The sequence below is a fragment of the Cheilinus undulatus genome, linkage group 13 (assembly GCF_018320785.1).
Source record: "Cheilinus undulatus linkage group 13, ASM1832078v1, whole genome shotgun sequence".
Taxonomy (NCBI): Eukaryota; Metazoa; Chordata; class Actinopteri; order Labriformes; family Labridae; genus Cheilinus; species Cheilinus undulatus.
Genome location: NC_054877.1, coordinates 26,841,248 through 26,860,746, shown reverse-complemented (window position 1 = coordinate 26,860,746; position 19,499 = coordinate 26,841,248). Strand labels below are relative to the sequence as shown.

At 40.4% G+C, this 19,499-nt stretch overlaps 1 protein-coding gene across 3 annotated transcripts in view; it reads right to left on the bottom strand.

Moving 5' to 3' along the window:
- Positions 1-413: 413 nt before the first annotated feature.
- Positions 414-19,499, bottom strand: part of LOC121520549 (glypican-5-like) — a 194,339-nt gene continuing 175,253 nt past the window's right edge. For all 3 annotated transcript variants that reach the window (XM_041804054.1, XM_041804052.1, XM_041804053.1), the window contains one exon: positions 414-3,530. In XM_041804054.1, the coding sequence (XP_041659988.1) occupies positions 3,343-3,530 (188 nt within the window). In that variant the 3' untranslated portion in view covers positions 414-3,342. The remainder of the gene's footprint in view (positions 3,531-19,499) is intronic.

The following is a 19,499-nucleotide window of genomic DNA, read 5'->3' as shown; positions in this document are numbered from 1 at the left end:
AGTGTCACAATATAAATGTTCTGACATCAGTAGTCATCAAAGGTAGAGACATAAGTGCATGGTGAAAATGAATGGGACTGTTTGTCATACAGATCACTGTTTTGGAGTGACAGAAAATCAATTCCTCTTAAACATTTAAAATTTCTTTCAGTACTTATAAAATAAGGTATGAGGTGGACATGTAACCTGCTGATCTCAGATCCCATATTTTAGGCTGTGTCAGGTGTCCTTTGAAATTGGCTCTATAAGAAAACCTTACCTTCACTAAATTAGGAAACACCTAAGAGGTCTGATATTGTTTAAGGAGAGGCTATTGAGACAGGCAAAAAAGCAGAGCACCTTTAATAGAGCCCAGCTACACTGTACTGTACTGATACAGAAGAGAAGAAATGAGACACAAAACAAATGACAAGTGACTTAAAATATGTACATTTATACACATGCAATGGCAAAGGGCTGCAAGTGATCTGTGGGTGCAATGAACAGTCAGAAACAAAACATACATGGTGGAAATCATATCAGCGAAACAAATATGGTTACAGAACACAAGATTTGAGATTTCAATTGCCCAAAACCTTACATAGCTGTAGTCATTTCTATTATTCATCATTCATTTATTTGTAGGTAGTGAAGCAAGTCATCCTTCTTCCACTTTTAGGTAGAGTCAATGGCGACTTTTCAGTAGGTAGGGGAGGAAGTTGTCTCAAACAAAGGTGAGTTATGGGAAGAGGTATTTCACTGCACAGAGACCTATGAAAGAGCTTAATACTGTATGTGTGTAGCTCCTATGCTTTCTCAGCTTTAATACTGTTTCTGCATAGCACTGACCATGCATTCATTCCCATTCACACAGGTGTCTACTGAAAGTACATCCTCATCTACACGAGGCAGGGAAAGCACAGAGGAAGACATTATAGAAGTCAGTGATTAAAAGGCAAATTGAAAAGAAGTTTCTTTTATATGTGTGATTTTCAGGAAACGGTCTGCTCAAGAGTCGGTGTAGATATATATTAGAGCTTATTTTGCCGAGTTTTTAACATTTCTTTTTAACAAAGGAGGAGTTAAAGCAGTGATAAACTTGCTTTCAAATATGCATATGCATGAAGGCTGCCCTGCATCATACAGCAGTGGGACAAAGCACATAGGGCCTTTCTCAAACTGATCACTACATCTCCTCTCTCAATGCTTCAACTACATTTGTGGGCTCCTGTTGAGGGTCCGTTATGTTTAGTGCCATTCAAATGACTTGATCTATTTAACAGTTTTTGATGTTTGTCATGGTGACAATCTGTACAATAAGATCAAGCTCAAAAATGGTATTATATATTACATATGCAACCATTTACATTAAAATCAGGCTCTGAACAAAGGGAATTGTTTCATTGTTAGAATGTTTGAAAGTTTGAAACGCTGTACCAGAAAATTACGTCCCTTCTGTTCTGCATGATGTGGTGTCTAACTGTAGTGGTCTGCAAGGATGGGCGACTGAGATCTGCGGTCTGCAGCCAGACCCCTCTCAATTTCACCCCAAAGCCTTCAGCTGTGTTCTGAACCTCTACCTTTATGGAGGGAACTTCAGTTATATCAGAATGAGACCTCTCTCTGTGCCAGAGTGGAAGTAAGTGGTTTGAGAAAGACCAACAGAGTTTTAAAGATTAACTTATAAACCATGTCTGCAATGATCTACACCTGAATGATGTGGCATCGTCGCTGCACAGAGACAAACATACTGGTAACACAGCTAGTCCTTTTAAGAAATTGACATTAAAACTTCAAAATGATCTGAAACAAGATCTGTGTTATGGTTCAAGTGACCCTGTTAAGTGGCAACTAAAAACCTGAATGTACCTCTGGTTCTGTTTGTATTTGCTTAGTTTGTCATCAAACTATATGTGATGAGTATATTTTGATGTCACGATTCAGTAAAGAAAGAGGCATTTGAATTCTCTATGATTAACAGTTCCTGTAACAGCTCAGCTGATTTGATGTTACTATTGACTGTTGATCTCACTACTATTGATTCTGGTCTCACCATTTATGTATAATTGATGCAGCTTGTGCACACAAAAGCAAGGTTAAACAGTAAGTACATCTCTGGCTTTACCCAATGGATACAAATGTGCTTTGTAAAAACACTTAATTCACCAGACTCAGTAAAAATATCTCACATTTCTTTTCTGTGCTAGCTTTAAATCTGCATGTGTTCAATTCAGCAGCCTGACCTTCATCTTCTTTTCGAATTCAGAATCATAAACTGAGGTCAAATTGAAAAGGAAAAGGTTTTCAATGCACTGATATCCTAGGAAGGGCCTCAGCCTACCACAACAATCTCAAGAACTTGGAAGTTCATTCATGCATTAATGTGCAAGTCAACAGGCAAACACACAAAACTGGATGCATGATAAACATTAGTAAAATCAACACGTTTCATATGTCATGGAGTTTAGTTGGATGATGTGCATTCCTATTTTAGTTCATAAAGAAATATAACCTCTATAAGCTTTTTTTGCATTGTTTTATGAAGATCGAGCAGAGAGAAATAGTTCGTTCATAGCTGAAGGAAAAGAAAGACTCATTCTGCTCAATCAGTTAAGAGCTTATTGTTGATTCAGAACCTCACACACTCCATCAAATCTTTCCATCTATATACAGTTACATACTATACACACCTAGTTTTGTCTGCACAATGTGCTCAGCCGTGCGAGCGCCCGTGCTCTACCTGTGAACTCATTACATTCTAATCCCTGCCAAGGTACACAGTCATTAGAGTGTATCAAATCTGCTGCTCTGGGCCAGGCACCTTGGCCTCATCTATCAATCTATCATGCATTCCTTAATCCTCAAAAAAAGAAAATGAGTTTGAGTTTTCAAATTCTTCTGCCTGGCTGGCAAACGGTGCAGTAGCTTTGCTGAAGCTCTCAGCCTGAAAGTTTAAGTAAAAACCAGCAGCAGAAAAAGAAGACGACTGTATACTGTGAATGTAAAACATGTCTGTAGGCATTTTTAAGTGCAGAATGAAGCAGTCCTGTTCTGTTCACGCAGACGTCTAGCCCCGGCACATCTTTGCAGAAGTAGCAGGCCTTTTTTGTAGATGAGCGTGCATGGATTAGCTTGTGTTTACACCTACACTGGTGATGCTGCAGGTTCCTCCAATAGTCCCCGTCTACAGCGTTGTCCTTTTCTCCTCCACATACCTTCTTTTTTCTTTTTCTTTTCCCCCATGTAAGCTGAGGACAGGAGTGAGGATACTAAGCGTGACATGTATATGATATCTGTGTTTATGTATGTGGCTGCTAAAGGGGCTAATTTGAGTGGGTGGGTGATTCCTAGAGGCAGCTGGCTTCAAAACAGAGTCCACTGCAGGAAAAATGCAGCAAAGAGCAGTGCGAGGCTCCAGGGTCGTCCCCAGCAAACAGATGGCGATCCACCTATCACCCTCACTGAGGGGGGCTTGGACGGGTTCTCATGTTGGCTGCGACCTCCGGGCTGTCTCCCGATGGGCTTCCCTACGCTGGAGACTTCAGTGTGTGCTGTGAGATACAGAAACAGAATATGAAGGAGGGGGAAGAGAGAAACAGGCATTGATAAATGGTTTGGCTCATCATGGCTATCATGCTAATCTGCTTTAATGTTCTCAGTCCTTTGGGCTCGGAGAATTGTATATCAGAAGCTCATCATCATCCAATCAGGAATCCCATCACCTAAATCCAAGGGTTTTAAAAAACAATCAGGCATAAAAATGATGTATGATTACGTCTGTTACAGTTAAAGTGAGTTCATATGTGCAGAAGAAGAAGCACAGCTGCAGATGTTTAGGTTGAAGGGATCCATAACTTATTTTAAAGAGTGCTTTAAAATATGTCAGAAATGTGTTTACAATGCCACTGTATTACTATTCAGCTACCAACATGCCAGTAAATCATTTTCTTTGTTCTATACTGTGTTTTTGACATATGGTACACATTTATACGAAAGGACAGCTGTCACTAGAATGTCTAATCTGAAGCAGCAGGTGCTACAGGTGTTACAGCCAATCACACATAAATATGTAGAAAATTATAATAATCATAACAATAAGAATAACCTTTATTAGCCTCACAGTCATCTTGGTAAGTTAGTGACTGCTTCATATATTACACATTAAAGAAACTAGACAGACCGTGACAGTGGCGAGTCAAGAGGATAAAGCTCATCCTCAAGTCCAAGTGAGGGTTTGTACCAAATTTGACAAAACTCCCTAAATATATTCTTCATACATAGGTACCTCTAAAGAAATTAGGATATGAAAAAGTTTATTTTCTCCCAGTGATTTTCATCAGAAAGTTGAACTTCCGTATATACCAGATTCATCTTAATCAAGGTGAAATATTCAACACTTTCTTTGTTTTCATCTTGATGATTACAGCTCACAGCTCATGAAAATTAAAAAAAAAAAACACTATATAAAAAATATTAGAATATTGTGGAAAAGTCCAATTTGCAAAGGTTTCCTGAGCCTGCATTCTCTCACTCTGGTTCAGTTCACACAACTGCAAGCATGGGGAAGACTGCTGACTTGACTATTGTCCAGAGGACAATCATTGACATCCTCCACAAGGTGGGTAAGCCACAAAGATATTGCAGACAATATTTAAAAGTGGAGGTAGATTAAGCTAACTGGAGTCTTGCTGGAAGGTCATGCTAGGGTTTGGGAGCTGGATTGCAAAAGCCTGATAGCTCTTGATCTTTAAAGGGCTCTGGGTGCATACTGTAAACCTCTATCAGCTGATGTGAGGTTGTCCAGGCTTATAGGGTGGCTATGTAGATCTTTAAAATTTAATAAGAGAGAAAAAAAAAACCACAAGAATCAATACAAAAAATGAACAGGCAGCAAATGCAAGGAGGCCAGGATGGGGTAATGTGGTCTTCTTGACTCTGTCAGTATGTTTGCATACATAGTAAAATTGAGCTGTCATAGCTCTAGTATGCAATCTATCTGGACCGCTGTCCCCACTGGGTATAAAAAGGTGAATGGCTGGATGGTCTCTAAGACAAACAGGGAAAGACATAAAGTGTTCTCACAGTGTGGTCAAGTATGCTTTGGAGTCAATTGCCGAGACTGGTACTTACAAAATGCGCCAAGGAAGAGGCAGGAAACCAAAGTTAACTGAAGCAGATGTCAGACACCTTAAGATTTGAAGTACTAAAGACAGAAGGAAGACCACTGCTGATCTTCAGGCAGAGATGAATGCTTCTAGATCAGAGTCTGAGAAAGTCTCCAGAATGACAATAAGCAGAAGACTGACGGAACAAGGCTTAAAGGGAAGAACAGCTGCTAAGAAGCCATTATTGAGGCCTGCAAAGATCCAGAAATGCCTCAGATTTGCCAGGGAGCACATTTATGTGTTGTATTTATGCATATTTATGTTTTCTCATTTTTGTGACAGGTGGTCTAATAAATTTGTTAAGAACTATATATATAAAATTTATTTTTTATTTCTTCTTTATTTCTAGTATATTGTTTTGTGGACCTGGAGAAGGTATTCAACCGTGTCCCTTGGGAAATCCTGTGAAGGGTGCTCAGGGAGTATGGGGTACTGGACCCCCTGATAAAGGCTGTTTGGTCCCTGTATGACCAGTGTCAGAGCTTGATCTGCATTGCTGGAAGTAATCCAGACTCGTTTCCGGTGAGGGTTGGACTCCGCCAGGGCCGCCATTTATCAGTGGCTCTATTCATAACATTCATGGACAGAATTAGCGGCAGCCAGGGCATTGAGGGGATCTGGTTTGGTAGCCAGGTCTCTGCTTTTTGCAGATGATGTAGTTCTGTTGGCTTCATCAGGCCGCGACCCTCAGCTGTCACTGGAACGGTTCGTTCAACAGAGTGTGTAGCAGCTGAGATGAGAATCAGAACCTCCAAATTTGAGGCCATGGTTGGAAAAGGGTGGAAGGCCCTCTCCAGGTTGGGAATGAGATCCTGCCCCAAGTGGAGGAGTTCAAGTATCTTGGGGTCTTGTTCATGAGTGAGGGAAGAATGGAGCAGGAGACTGACAGGCAGATCGGTGCTGCATCGGCAGTGATGTGGTCTCTGCATCGGTCTGTCGTGGTGAAGAAAGAGCTGAGTCGAAAGGCGAAGGTCTCGATTTACCGGTTGCACTATGTTCCTACCCTCACCTATGGTCACGAGCTGTGGATAGTGACCTAAAGAACAAGATCCCAGATACAGGTGAGTTTCCTCCGCAGGGTGTCTGGGCTCTCTCTTAAAAAAAGGGTGAGAAGCTCGGCCATCCAGGAGGGACTCAGAGAAAAGCCGCTGCTCCTCTGCGTCGAGAGGAGCCAGATGAGGTGGCTCGTGCATCTGGTCCGGATGCCTCCTGGACGCCTTATTGGTGAGGTGTTCCGGGCAGGACCCACCAGGAGGAGGCCTCAGGGAAGACCCAGGAAACGCTGGAGAGACTATGTCTCTTGGCTGGCCTGGGAACATCTTGGGATCCCCCGGAAAGAACTGGACGAAGGGAAGTCTGGGCTTTCCTGCTTAGGCTGCTGCCCCTGTGACTTAAGCTTGGATAAGCGGAAGAAGATATATATACACATATTTTTGGGGGCTCAAACAGTTAAATCAGACCCTATATCATAGCCAGCCACTAGAGGGCAAATATTTTAGCTATGTGTTGCTGTCATGTTGTCTATCACTTGGTTTGATGCTAACATACTGTGTAGTGATTAGTGAAAACCCTAAGCAGAAATATTGCACTCCAAAACAGCTGACGGCGAAAGTTTCCATAAAAAATGGCACTTATTATAAATAATAAACTGATAAATACATGTTTAACTTGCATTATATTTTGCTTATAATGGCTTACAGGGAATTTCTAAAAAAAGGTTTGAACAAAATGTAATTCCTGATTAAACGGTTTCAATCTCAGTTCTTTTTGGAGACATTTTAATAGCTGTAGGGAGTTCACAAAAACAAAATAGAGATAAAATAAAAACCTTTCCCAAAATACCACATTTTTTTCCTCTAAAAATTTTCTAGCAAATATGGGGGGTCTAATGTGGACCACGGTTCACCAGTTGATGAGCACTGCTCTAACTCTTCAAGCCTTCCAGGGCCGACTACTGAGAAGCATCCCCACAGCATGACCTTTGTGGAACCCCTTCACTAAAATAGGAGGCTCAAGGTCTAGATTTTCAAACGATGATGAAATGTTTCTGTTTGAAAGGTAGTAGTACACCATCCCTTTGAGACCCCATGATTCGTGACACTGAGGACACATGGTGTGGTCTACAATGTTCAATGCTGCACTCAAGTCCAGAAGGATTTGGATCGAGTTTTCTCCTTTGTTGAGTGCAAGGAAAGTAATTTATCACTATCAGTGATGTTGTCTCGGTCCTGTGCAGGGTTCTAAAGCCACACTGATGATTATTAAAAACAAACAAAAAAAAGGTATTCACACTAACATGAGCAATCACTTTAGAGGCAATAACCGGGTAGGGCAGACAAAAATACATATTTATACAAACCAAGTGTAATCCAAGCAATAATTAAAGAGGATATCAATACAGTGTTTGGGTTTCTCCTCATCTACTTAATTCTTAATCATTTCAACCCTCATATAAAGATTTATCTCTTTCACTCTGAAAGCAACTCTTCCCCTCATAAACTCACTTCCCTCCGGGTTGCGACAGTGTCTTGGTAAATCTAAAATTCAGAGGAAATTAATTCCTTCTGCTCCTTTCCCATCCTCCTTTCCTCTCTTATTTATGGATCCCAAATGAACCAAACCCAACCCAGCAACGTGCATCAATGGAGAGACAGATAATTGCTCTCAGTGCTGCAAAGTGCACCACACACTATTCAATTGGAGTTAACCTCCATCAAACCAGAGGCTTAACAGGTACTGTAAATGTAGTTTGTTAGGTTTTGGAGGAGTTAGGGGCCCTAAAGGCCTTGTGTAAGACAAAAGTAAAAATAAAGTAGATCTCATTACTAAGGGGCCAAGTGTATTCACATAGAACTGTTAATGCCTAAGCCAAGAGTCAAAATGTGTTCCTCAGCTGTCACTGTTAAGAGAGCTTGCCACGTGTTGAATGATTTCCTCCAGTTTGTGTAACACTGATCACAGTAGAGTTCACTCATCTGAACAGACTTCCTTCCATGTGTACCAGACTTCCTTGCCTGATTAAATCACTTTCTCGCTGAAATAAAATCACTCAATTCAATCCGTTATTGGACAGGATATTTTTCCTTTCCCTGTTGGCACTGTCAATGGTTTTAAACTAATAATAAACTGTTTTGTAGAACTAATTCTTTTCCACCCATCCCTTCAGTGCGCTTGGGTTTGTGTGTCTGCATGTGTGAGTAGGGTTCGGTCGGGCTCTAGAGAGAGAAGAGTTTCCCGTGCCAATGGTTTTTGTTGTTCCAGCAGACAATAGACAAAGACATCATTTATCCCAAATCAGATTGCTGTTATTGTTTCAATGGAAATGGGCTGCATCTCATCAGGGAGATGTCAGAAAACAGCATCTGAATGGGCCAACACAACACTAATACTGCGGCACTGCAGGCTAACAAACTGGTTAATTATTGCAGCAGGTCCGTGCCAGAACAACCAATTGTTGCATATACAGTACAACACAACTGCCAACTAGCTTAAGTGTGTCTTCCATAAAAGGGATGCATTTTGGAAGACATGGTGCTGGATTGTGATCTTTGAATTAAAATACAATTGGGTGCAATAAATGAATTTAAAAGGGTGAAACACAACACCCAATGGACTAATCAGCCTGCCACGCCTGTTTAAAGACAGTCAGATTAGGTGGTTGCTTGACTGTCGCCAACTCAGAGGGGAAAAAAGAGGGAAATTTGTGTAATTTATGATGTCTCTTATCCTATCAAATATGTATGCAATTAATTTAAAAATAACCCAAAGGGCACAGCTCATTTTTCATGCTCAACAAGCATTCTGAGTGGGGCTGATACTACTGATGTTTCTAGGCATTTAATTTCAAAGCTGGTGAAACTCTGAACATCTAAAGTTTAAAGAAAACCCATAAACAGTCTGAATCTTCATGCCTGCACTAAATATTGTTACTCAACCGAGCTGGTCCTACAAGATGCTATCAATGGTATCCACTTGCTGTTTCTTACATTTAGGTAAAAGAGGGCATATCACCCTTTTCTAGCTTTTTACATGGTCCCATTTGGTCTAAAAGAAGTCTATGACATGCTTTGGCACAAATACAGTACAGATCAAGGACTAGAGGAGGTCTTTGACTACATTTAAACCAGCTCTAACAGTCTTTCAGAGCAGTCTAGTATATGTGTCTTATATTGCCCCTTTCTTCCATGAGGTGTGCCCATACAGCTGAAGCTGTGTGCTTCCATGGCAGTGGTGGACGTCTATCGGTGGGGATACAAGGTGAATGGTGGGTACTATTTAACAGGCATGATGTGAGTGAAACCAAACGGTAGTTCTTCTTCTTCTTGTGGAACAAAACCGCTGACTGAGGTGAAGCTATTTAACATCGTTGACTCAAAAGGCCCACCATGAGCTCTAGACACTCCCCAGCCGTGCTGGGCTGCTGTGCCGAGTCAAACCATGTAGAGCCAAGCTGCTCAGTGTCATGGAAATGCCTGCGTGATTCTTGGACTGTTTCACCTCTACCGGTGCCTGTTTTGCCGGCTGCAGGATCATCAGCAGGAGAGACCACCAATAGCTGATGTTTCACTCCTTGTCCCAGAACATCTGGTGGCCGGTCAGTGAACATGGACGTCTCCCGGACACTCCCTGCAGCCGTACCTATGATTTGTACCGCCTCTTCATCCAGAGCCAAAAGCTTTCTCTTTGTGCCTCCTTTGCCACCTCACTGGGTTGACTGATTTCACATTTTGTAGGTCTCTGGATATTCTGGATAGAGTACTATATGTGCAAACGATACTACAAAGTAGTTTTTTCATGACATGCCTCCTTTGAAAAGCATCATGGCAGCAAGGCAACAACAACAACAATTATTCAAAAAAGCTAGTAATTTTGGTGCAAACTACCACATGACCCTACATTTAACTGTTCAGCTGGCAAACTGCACGCATCTGCAACACTGGAAAGCCTCAGAACAACTACATGATATTATGTATTGCAACCAGAGAATGATCCATTTTCAAAAGCCCTGGATTTGAGAACATAGCAGGAAAAAATACACCTGAGTGTTCATGTGCTGCTGCTCTTTCCTCGCCAAATAAATGAACATAAATATTTGATGGATTGGGTGTTGTTGAAGTAGTGTACAGTAGATCAGTTTGAAATATTCTCAGCATAGAAAATATGTTTTATAAATAGATTGCAGCAATCCTTTAAGATGACATTTTTGGCAAGATTATCAGCTGTTATGGGGCTTGAAAACAGGAGAACAGCTGTTGTGACAAAAGAACAATGAAATGGTCCAAAACACAGCTCCATCACTGACAGGTGCACTTGAATTTACAACAGCTGTTGGTTTAAATTGTAATATAATAATGTTTTCTATCATATTAATGCTAGAGAGGTTGTTTTTGGACAATATGAAATCTATAAATGCATTTAATAAGATCTATGTGCCACTAAAAATATAACATGAGAATATGACTAAACCTGATTTAGACTAACAAAAAAGAAGAAAACACTAAAATTGGCAAAAAAACAAAACAAAACAAATAGTTTTGGCGCAGTCAAACTTTATGATGTAATTTAGTTACTTTATGGGCATTAATTTTATCATATAATTGTGGCTAGTACTGTCATCACATAGTCTGAAAATATATTAGAAAAATGTTACATAATGACACAGTTTATTGCAGGATTTTCAGTCTACCAATAACTCAATTATCAAAATACTAGAGAGAACAGTAAAGACAGAAAACTTGAGCAGGAATGAAAGCAGTTAAATCCCTATAAGCAAGCAACAACTTGAGGTACAAAGAGATGAAAAACCAGAAGGGCAGGAGGATAAAGGAATGCAATGTTGTTGTCATAATGAGACAATGTTAGCAGATAAGCTGTGCTTCATAAGCTGGCTCATGTGTAAATCCCCAAAATATGGTGCTTGTAAAAAAAGAAGAACAAGCAAAAGAGAGAGAGGGAGGGGTGGATGGAGAGATGATGTAGAGGGTAAGAGGAGGAAAACAGTTAGTTTGGCTTTTTAATATGACTGTGAAAATCCATCAATGCAGAGGAATCAATCACCGTAGGCAAGCTCAAGGCAATGCAGTAGCACATGAGGAGCTTTTTCTGCAGCAGTAACGTTACATGACATGTTTTCCACTAGTGCAAGACAAATGGGATTTGAATGAGAAAAAGACTTTTTGATAAGCAACATAGAGTGGCGGAGAAAAACAAATACAAGGTGATGGAACCAGAAGGAAACAGAGTGCTATGAGCGCTATATCAGATAAAGATTCAAAGAAGTGTGCTAAGATAGCGTTGGGGACAACAGATGCCATCAAACATGGATGTACTGTTGGTCCAGTGACATCACCAACTGGAATTTTCGAAATCCAACAAAGGTGGTCACCATGTTGGATATGCTTTCTGAAAAATACATTTTGGTTAAGTTGGGGCTGTCAAAGTTAACGTGTTAATATTGTGTTCACTCAAATTACTTTAACGCCACTAATTTTTTTTAACACATGCGTTAACTTCTAGAAGTCTAAAGTTGGACTCTATATCGTGGTATTATTATTCAGTGATGTTACATTAAGGTCAGTATCTCCATCTGTTGTCCTTGTTGGGTTTGAGTTTACTATGTTATGTTCTCAGCAGATTTTTAAAAAATAAGCATTTTGTCCACTTGTCTTGATAAGGGTATTTGAATCTTTAAATAGTCCTGTATGGTACATTTAGAACAGATGATAAAAGTGGGATTAATATTGAGTTAACTATGACATTTGTGCGATTAATCATGATTTAAAAATTTTAATCTATTGACAGCCCTAGTTAATATAGAAGCAGACAACAATGTGGAGCTGAGGTGGGCCTTAGACCTTGTGGCAAACAACTTAAATGCACCCCTAATCATGCAGAACAGTTAGTCTTTATAAAACAAAACTACTAAAAGACTAAAAAAATATGATTTTAGAAGGCTGTAAATCTATGTTGTCAGATTTTGCCATGGGCATTAATAGGACATCTATTGGCTTTTCAGCCAACCTCAAGTGGACACTTGAAAAACTGCAATTACTTGTTCATCATTTTTAAGCAGAAGAGGTTGCAAGTGAATAATGGTTGGAGTAAATGAAATGAATGAAACCTTTATTGGTCCAAGAGGATTCTGTCCTGCATTGAGAGCATAAAAACATAAATGAAAGAACAAATCAAAATCCATACACGACATGAATATAATAACATGAAAACAGATGAACCCACAGGAACTTGTGACTCTTTAATGAGCTCTTTGCTTTTTGACTGCAGGAACCAGGTTCCAAATTAAGTTCTGTGGTAGACAATCTACCCCTTAAAAAGTGGGCTAGTACTTTCCAAAGGCCCAGGAACTATGAAGGGTGGAGCTGCACTACTGAACATTTCTGATTGGTGATAAGGTCAGTGGCTCTGCCAGTGACTTTTACCCTTTTATTCTGCATTATTCCACATGCAAAGTGCACTCCAGAGCAAATTGCTGTAAGTGCTTTTGTCCATCCTCAGAATGTGTCAGAAGAACCACTCTGGTCGAGACACACCCTGAGTTTATTCTAATGCCAATAAATATCAATCCACATAGAGCAGACTGACTCAAACAGTAATGGGAAAGCACAAAGTATTCTGTCAATTACAAAACACAACCCAATACAAGGACTCCCAGTTGTAAATCTTATAACTGAATTAGCATTGCACCTTTTGTTCCTAAAATACTTCAATAAAGCATTGCATTGCTGTGTGAGGAATTAAGAAATGCAAGTTTAAGATAAAACAGCATTTATAATGAATTGTAAGAGCAGTTCCTTTTTTGGTAAAAACTAGGATAAGATGATAAGGGGGATAAGGACTGGATAATCCTGTCGCTTTATACATTGACGTGTCCAACACTCTTATATATTGTTACCAGAAAGACATGCATCTCAACCTGTGGATGTACCCTATTTAACAGGGATGCTCTGCCTCCTGCTACCTTGTTGGCCTATCAGTCTTAGTTGCCCAAGTGTGTGAGAATTAGTTCATAAAGTTTGTTTCCACTAATGCCTCCCCAGATGGGCAGTTTGTGTGTTTGAAGGTGCCTTTATTTCCCGCTGGCCAGAGAGCCAAAGAACAACAACAGCTGCTTGAAACAAGCCTAAACCAAACTGAAGAAGAGGAGGACCTCAGGCTTTAGCCAAGAGGAAGGAGGAAAAGGAAGGAAGGGAGAAAGAAGGGAGGATAATGAATGCCTCACCAACATTTCTGCAGTGCTCTGGGCAGCCATGTCAGATTAAACCTATGCAAGGGGAGGACGTGAACTGTTCAAACAGTCCTCCTTCTGTTGTTTCCTGATAAGATTTAGTTTCTCATTTCCGCTGTGTATCCTACTCTGTACTTTAGTGTACACTGTAGACAGGAATACACCCACAGAAATGTACAGAACACACATGATCGCACAGGCCGTAGCTAATACGGAGACGTTGTACTGCTGCAAAGAGAATCTAAAGTCCATTTGTGTTGTACATTGCTAGTAAGCATGGCTGAACGCTTGCAGCAGAGTTATAATCCAGCGAAGAATGATGCCACTGTATACCACACAGGGCTTAGCAAGTTGTCACACAGTATGCTTTCAGAATGACAAGGCAGCTTTTCTAGAGTCAACACTGAGATGTAGCCAATACAAACAAATATGTTGTATATTCTACTGGATTTAATTAATCTGAGTCTAATTGAAGTGTAATTTAACCCCAAACAAAAGTCAAATGTGTAAATATAAAACTCTGACTTGCGTATCGTGGGCTCTAAAGCACCTGTGGCAGTCCTCCCTCCTCTGTCTGCCTGCTGTGTACAATTATAACAGCAGTCAGAAGGTGCTGGTTTGATTTATGGCACATGTGGCGTGTGTGATAGAGGTCAGAATCTCACCTCTCCTACCGCTCATTCTCACCATCTTCCTCTCTTTACTCTCACACCCCTGCCTTGACCTTGAAGGTCTTCTCCCTGCCAAGCATTTGATGGGAGACGGATGCAGGGGGATGATGAAGATGGAGGTGGGGTTGTAAAGTCACAGGCCTGGGTTCTGACAAGGCCACTTGACCTGACTCGCAGAAATGTTTCATAAAGAGAGGTAACCTTTGACACACACGAATATGAAACTCAGGAGAAGGTTCAGTCAGGAAGACTTGATTTTGCATGCTAGGCTTGTTGTTTATTTCCCGTAGCAGTCTGCAGTCACTCCTCTCGTGCATGCTGGCTCATAATTTCCTGCTGTCAAATAAAGCTGTTTTCATCTGCCAACACTACTGTGACCCACCCTTATTTTTAGTCCATATATTACAGCTGTCTTTTGAAATTGGACTTTCCCTCTGTTTTCAGTTTATTTATACTGTCTTTAATTCTCAGTAGTGTCATCAGCTATTACATTACGCTCAAATGTCTGGACTCCATGGGGGGATAAATCCAACAACTCTCAGGGCAGACACCCTCAATAACAATATCTTCCTGAGGAGTCTAACTATGAAAGGCATACTGATGAGATTAATTTACCACATATTATTTTTAATAAAAGCTTACCTTACTGCATGAACTTGTTATACCTGACTGACATTAATGTTTTTAATGTTTTCATTGAAAAGATGTGACTGTACTGTCATAACCCTCCACTGACTGAGTGTGCTGAGATTTGACATAAGTCAGTGTCGTATCTGAGTCAATAAACCTCAAGATCAAGACGTGTCATGAGTTTAAGTTGACGTCTAATCCTAGTCACACAAGCAGAATACGAATCAAGTCTAGGGGTTGACTGAAAATCACTGATTGCTTGAAAAAAATTTGAGAAAGTGTGCTATTCTGGCTCCACTACAAGATATGTCTTTCCTGATTTCCCTTTCTTCACTCTCTCTGTCCTCCCCACAACCTTTTATGATTGGCTGGATGTCACACAAGCACTAGCCAATCAGCACAGAGGCCAGGGTGCCACTGACACAGTGATGATATAGCATCTTACAGTTTTCCTACTGTGTTGCTTTGGGTTTAGGGTTAAACTTTTTTTTGTCACATTAGGTTTTTTCTGTCATATCTACATTTCCTATCATACCAAATACTACCACAATTCCAAAAAAGTTGGGGCACTGTGTAAAATGTAAATGAAAACAGCATGCAATGATTTCCAAATCTCATAAACCCACTTCTTATTCACAATAGAACATTAAAATCAGATATTGAAACTGAGTAATTTTCCATTTCATGAAAACTATTAGTTCAATTTGAATCTGATGCCAGCAACGCAACTCAAAAAAGTAAGGACGGGTTGGGGTTGTATTAGTGCCTATGGCGTGGGCAGCTTTCACGTCTGGAAAGATAAAATCAGTGCTGGAAAGTATATAGAGCTGTGCTTCCAAAGTGGTGCCTAGAGGGATTCTGCAAATGGGCTGCGAGAGGCCTTTTACCTCATATAAAAACCATAAACATAATTTTGAAAGTCAACATCAAGTTTAAATGATCGTTAAACACTTGATATATGTTTGTGCTAGTAATAATTATTTTTAATTCTAAATACAACCATTGTTACTTTTGGTTGTAAGATGATCATTTCTAAAAAGCACAAAACTTGATTGTAGTGGAGCAGCATGCATACAGAGCCATCAGTCAGCCCCTGATCAGACCTTTGGACATCAATAAAAGATTGATGCTGCTCTCAGAAGCCATGGATCACCAGTGTCCTGACATTGTTTCCTAGAGCTGAAGAATGCTAAAAGCCAGGGTCACCATGTTTTTTAAGGCTTTTCTTTTCACTGTCTCACACAGAGACATTAACCTTCCCAAGCACCCACACAACATTTTCTTATCTCTTTTCACACACACTTTCTTACAAAGAGGGGTAAGGTTAGAGGGAGTGGAGATGGGAGAGGATGCATTCACACAGTTCATTAGTGGCCATCTATCTCTTTGCCTTTTTGTCCAGGACTCAGTCTTTATGTGGTGCCATGTCAGGAAGGGGCTTCTCTCTGCTCACCACCTAACTAATCTCCCTCTTCCAAACTCAAAGAAACACACTGCATTTGTCCACAGAGTTCTCTGGGAACTGTCCCTCTGGTTCACTGGCAACCTTTAAAAGGAATCCAGGACTGGTACAGGGTCTCTGGCAGGCCATTCGAGGGGCTAAAGGGGCAAAAACACAGGGGCACCAGTGGGGTACACATGTTAGCCTACAGCTTGCCTAGTAACGGGCAAAGCAGCATGGCAACTCCAGAGTGGGGATCAGTGCAAAGGAATCCGCCCAATGCCATTCTTGGCTGTACTCGGCTATTAAGCCCCTTGGCAAGATTTAAGATTTACTCCCATTTACACACTCACACAAATACAAGGAACCAAATAGGCAGTAGGGGCCCTGGGAGGACAGTGACCCCCACCAGTCAATGTGACAAATCCTTAAGATGGAGGGGGAATCCTGAGGAGAAAACAGCCTCTTGGCAAGACCTGCTACAACACATCGATCTCACACATGGATGCAAACATCAGTTTTCCGTCACACACCTTACCCTACACCTGCACGCACTCAAGCACCAGATGCCTCATTGCACTGGCAGGTGTCAGGATGTCCTTGTAGACAGACAAGCGTGAAGGATGCAGAGATAAACTCACATTCATATTATTTTATTCCCTTCTCCCTCTTACACACATGCATGCACATTTCCCTACTGATCCATTGTTGTGGAGAGGAATTGTCACCATGTAGCATTCTGTCACAGCATGTATGGACTAACAGCATGCTACACATGAATCCCTCCTTGATGCATTTGGCTGCTCTGGCAGTCAGTACATTTACATGACGTGAAAAAAGTCAGTACATTGTGTTAGTAAGACTATCACTGGACTTTCTTAAACACGTTAAAATGCTACAAAATTGAACTCCTCTAACACACAGAGATGATGAAGTTGGGGGTCTATTTGATCTTGTGTCCACCACAGGTAGCTCCAAACTTTGACCCAGAAGGCGACCAGCATAAATGATAGAAGAAAACTCACCATGGCAATGCTAGAGTGATAACCATGAATTTTTGGTCCAGGCAAGAGGACACACTGTTGTGCAAGCTTAAAGGGCTGAATACCCCCTTGCCTCCTCTATTTAGAATTGCTTAATTTTTGTAAACATGCCCTCTTCTAATGCCGGTTTAGCTCAATTGGTGGAGCAGGTGGTCATATAGAGAGGCTAGAGTCCTGGTCGTGGGAGGGATTCCTGACCCGGCACTATTTGGTGCATATCTTCCCCCAATCTCTCTCCTGTTTTTAAAAATGGTTCACATTATCCAGATTGTAAAGAGAAATCATTCCTACCTCATCCTGCCATGCGATTAGTATTTACCTCACTAGAAAGCATTCATTTTCCCTGTGTTTTATTTCCTGCATGTTGATGAACAATAGACATTGTTATGGCAATGCCTTCTGTCGACTGCTGTGCTGCCTCATCATAAGTCATAGACTAACCTTCAACATAGAAACCCCTGGTAAAAGGAAAAGATTTATGAATTTAAAATGGCACTGAATACACTCAATACATTAAGTGAAGAAGCATCTGATGGTGGGGAAGTTTCAGGCCTTAGCCACCAATTCTAGGAGGATTTTGAATGTGACAGATCATCATTCGACCGGAATTCAGGTCGATCTCTTTGGAAAATCTGCTATTTGTTGTCTGTGGTCTTTATGAAAATCAATGCACTCTAATAATGGGTACATTTCTCCTCCTGGTGGTTTTAGGCATACAGAGACCCCCAGCGGCTCTTGAGTCAACTAGGCTCTGATATTGCGCTGTAATTATTGCTGCTGACCTTGAGTGTCCTGAAATGCATCCTTAAATAAAATATGTATTCAACTTAGGGATGAAGGTCCGGAGGACCCTGTTCAGCTTTTTCAAAACTTGAAAATCGATAACATTTTAGCTTCCAGTACTGCTGTTGAATCTTGTGGGTTCTGCCACAAAACAGCATTTTATCTCATCAATGATGCAGAAACATACATCAGTTGTTGCTAGGGGAATTGAAACCTCAAAATAGACCAAAATGTGGTACACTGTAATACTGAACAGTAAAAGAAACTAAGCTACGTTAATGTGAAAATCCAAAATAGCTGTTTTAGCTCTTTTTTTCTGAGTTGATAGAAAACATTTTTAGTTTTTTCAGCTGTTTTTTTTTTTCCATCATTGTACTCAAATTATTTTACAAACATCCCTTAATCTGACCCGAGGGCCACACCTAATGTTGGCCTTTAACTAAGTTATAGTACATCATTATCCTAATTTGTTTTAGTGATTATTCTCTTATCATAACATGACAAATATGACATATAATGACATATTTGTTAATGTTGTGTATGGACTATGGCAGGGGTGTCCAAACTTTTTCCACTGAGGGCTGCATACAAAATATATGGGGGGGGGGGGCACTTTCATATGCCTCACCTTGAGGATAGTACAGTTAGTAAAAACCAATCTTATAATGGTTAAGAAATGCTTAGTGATTGGGTATGCTTAAATGGCTAGTTAATGGCTGACAAGGCAAATAGCCAATTATTTTAAGGATTTTAGGGAGGCCAGTCAGATTTCAGGAGGCCCTGGTTAACCCTAGCTGCTACTGGTTCTGCCCCTTAAACACAAATGGTGCTGTTATTAGTCTTTGTAATCCATCAGTGCATTATAAATCCAAATTTTGTTATATGTTTTGTTATATGTTTTCCATTTACAGTGTTGTCTTCATTTAGTTACAAAAAAACTCAAATCAATAATCTTTCTTGTCAAAATGTTTGTTTACAGCACCGCCTTGTGCAGAAACCAAGAAGTACAATACAGTCAAGCACAAGTTTCATTCTCAAATGTGGGCCATGTTTCATTTAATTTTTAGAATTTGCTGTGGGCCAATCAAAAATAGGCCATGGGCCGCATTTGGCCCCCAACTACGGGATGGGGAAGATGGGAAAAGGAGGGTGTGGGGGGGTAAAAATCATGTATTTTTCTTTTTTTTTTTTTTTGGTTTTCGCATAAAGCATTTTGTGCTACATGGTTTTGTATGAAAAGTGTGTTACAAAAAAAGACTGATCGATTGACTGATTGATAATCTATGTTTTCCCACCATGCCTTAGGGCCTTCTGTTTTAGGACTAAATCAAAGGAAACTGTAGTTGAATGTGTACTGTTATTGTCTGTTATGCACTAATCACTGTTAAGATCCTTGAGAACACGTTCTTGGTACTAGAGTCGCTATTAAACACATAAACACTTTTGCACCATGAGTGAAATTATCCACTCAGTTAGACAGGCCTTGCCTGTGGGGAGCAAATTCAATAAAGCATTGATAGTGACAATAAAATAGTATATATAATT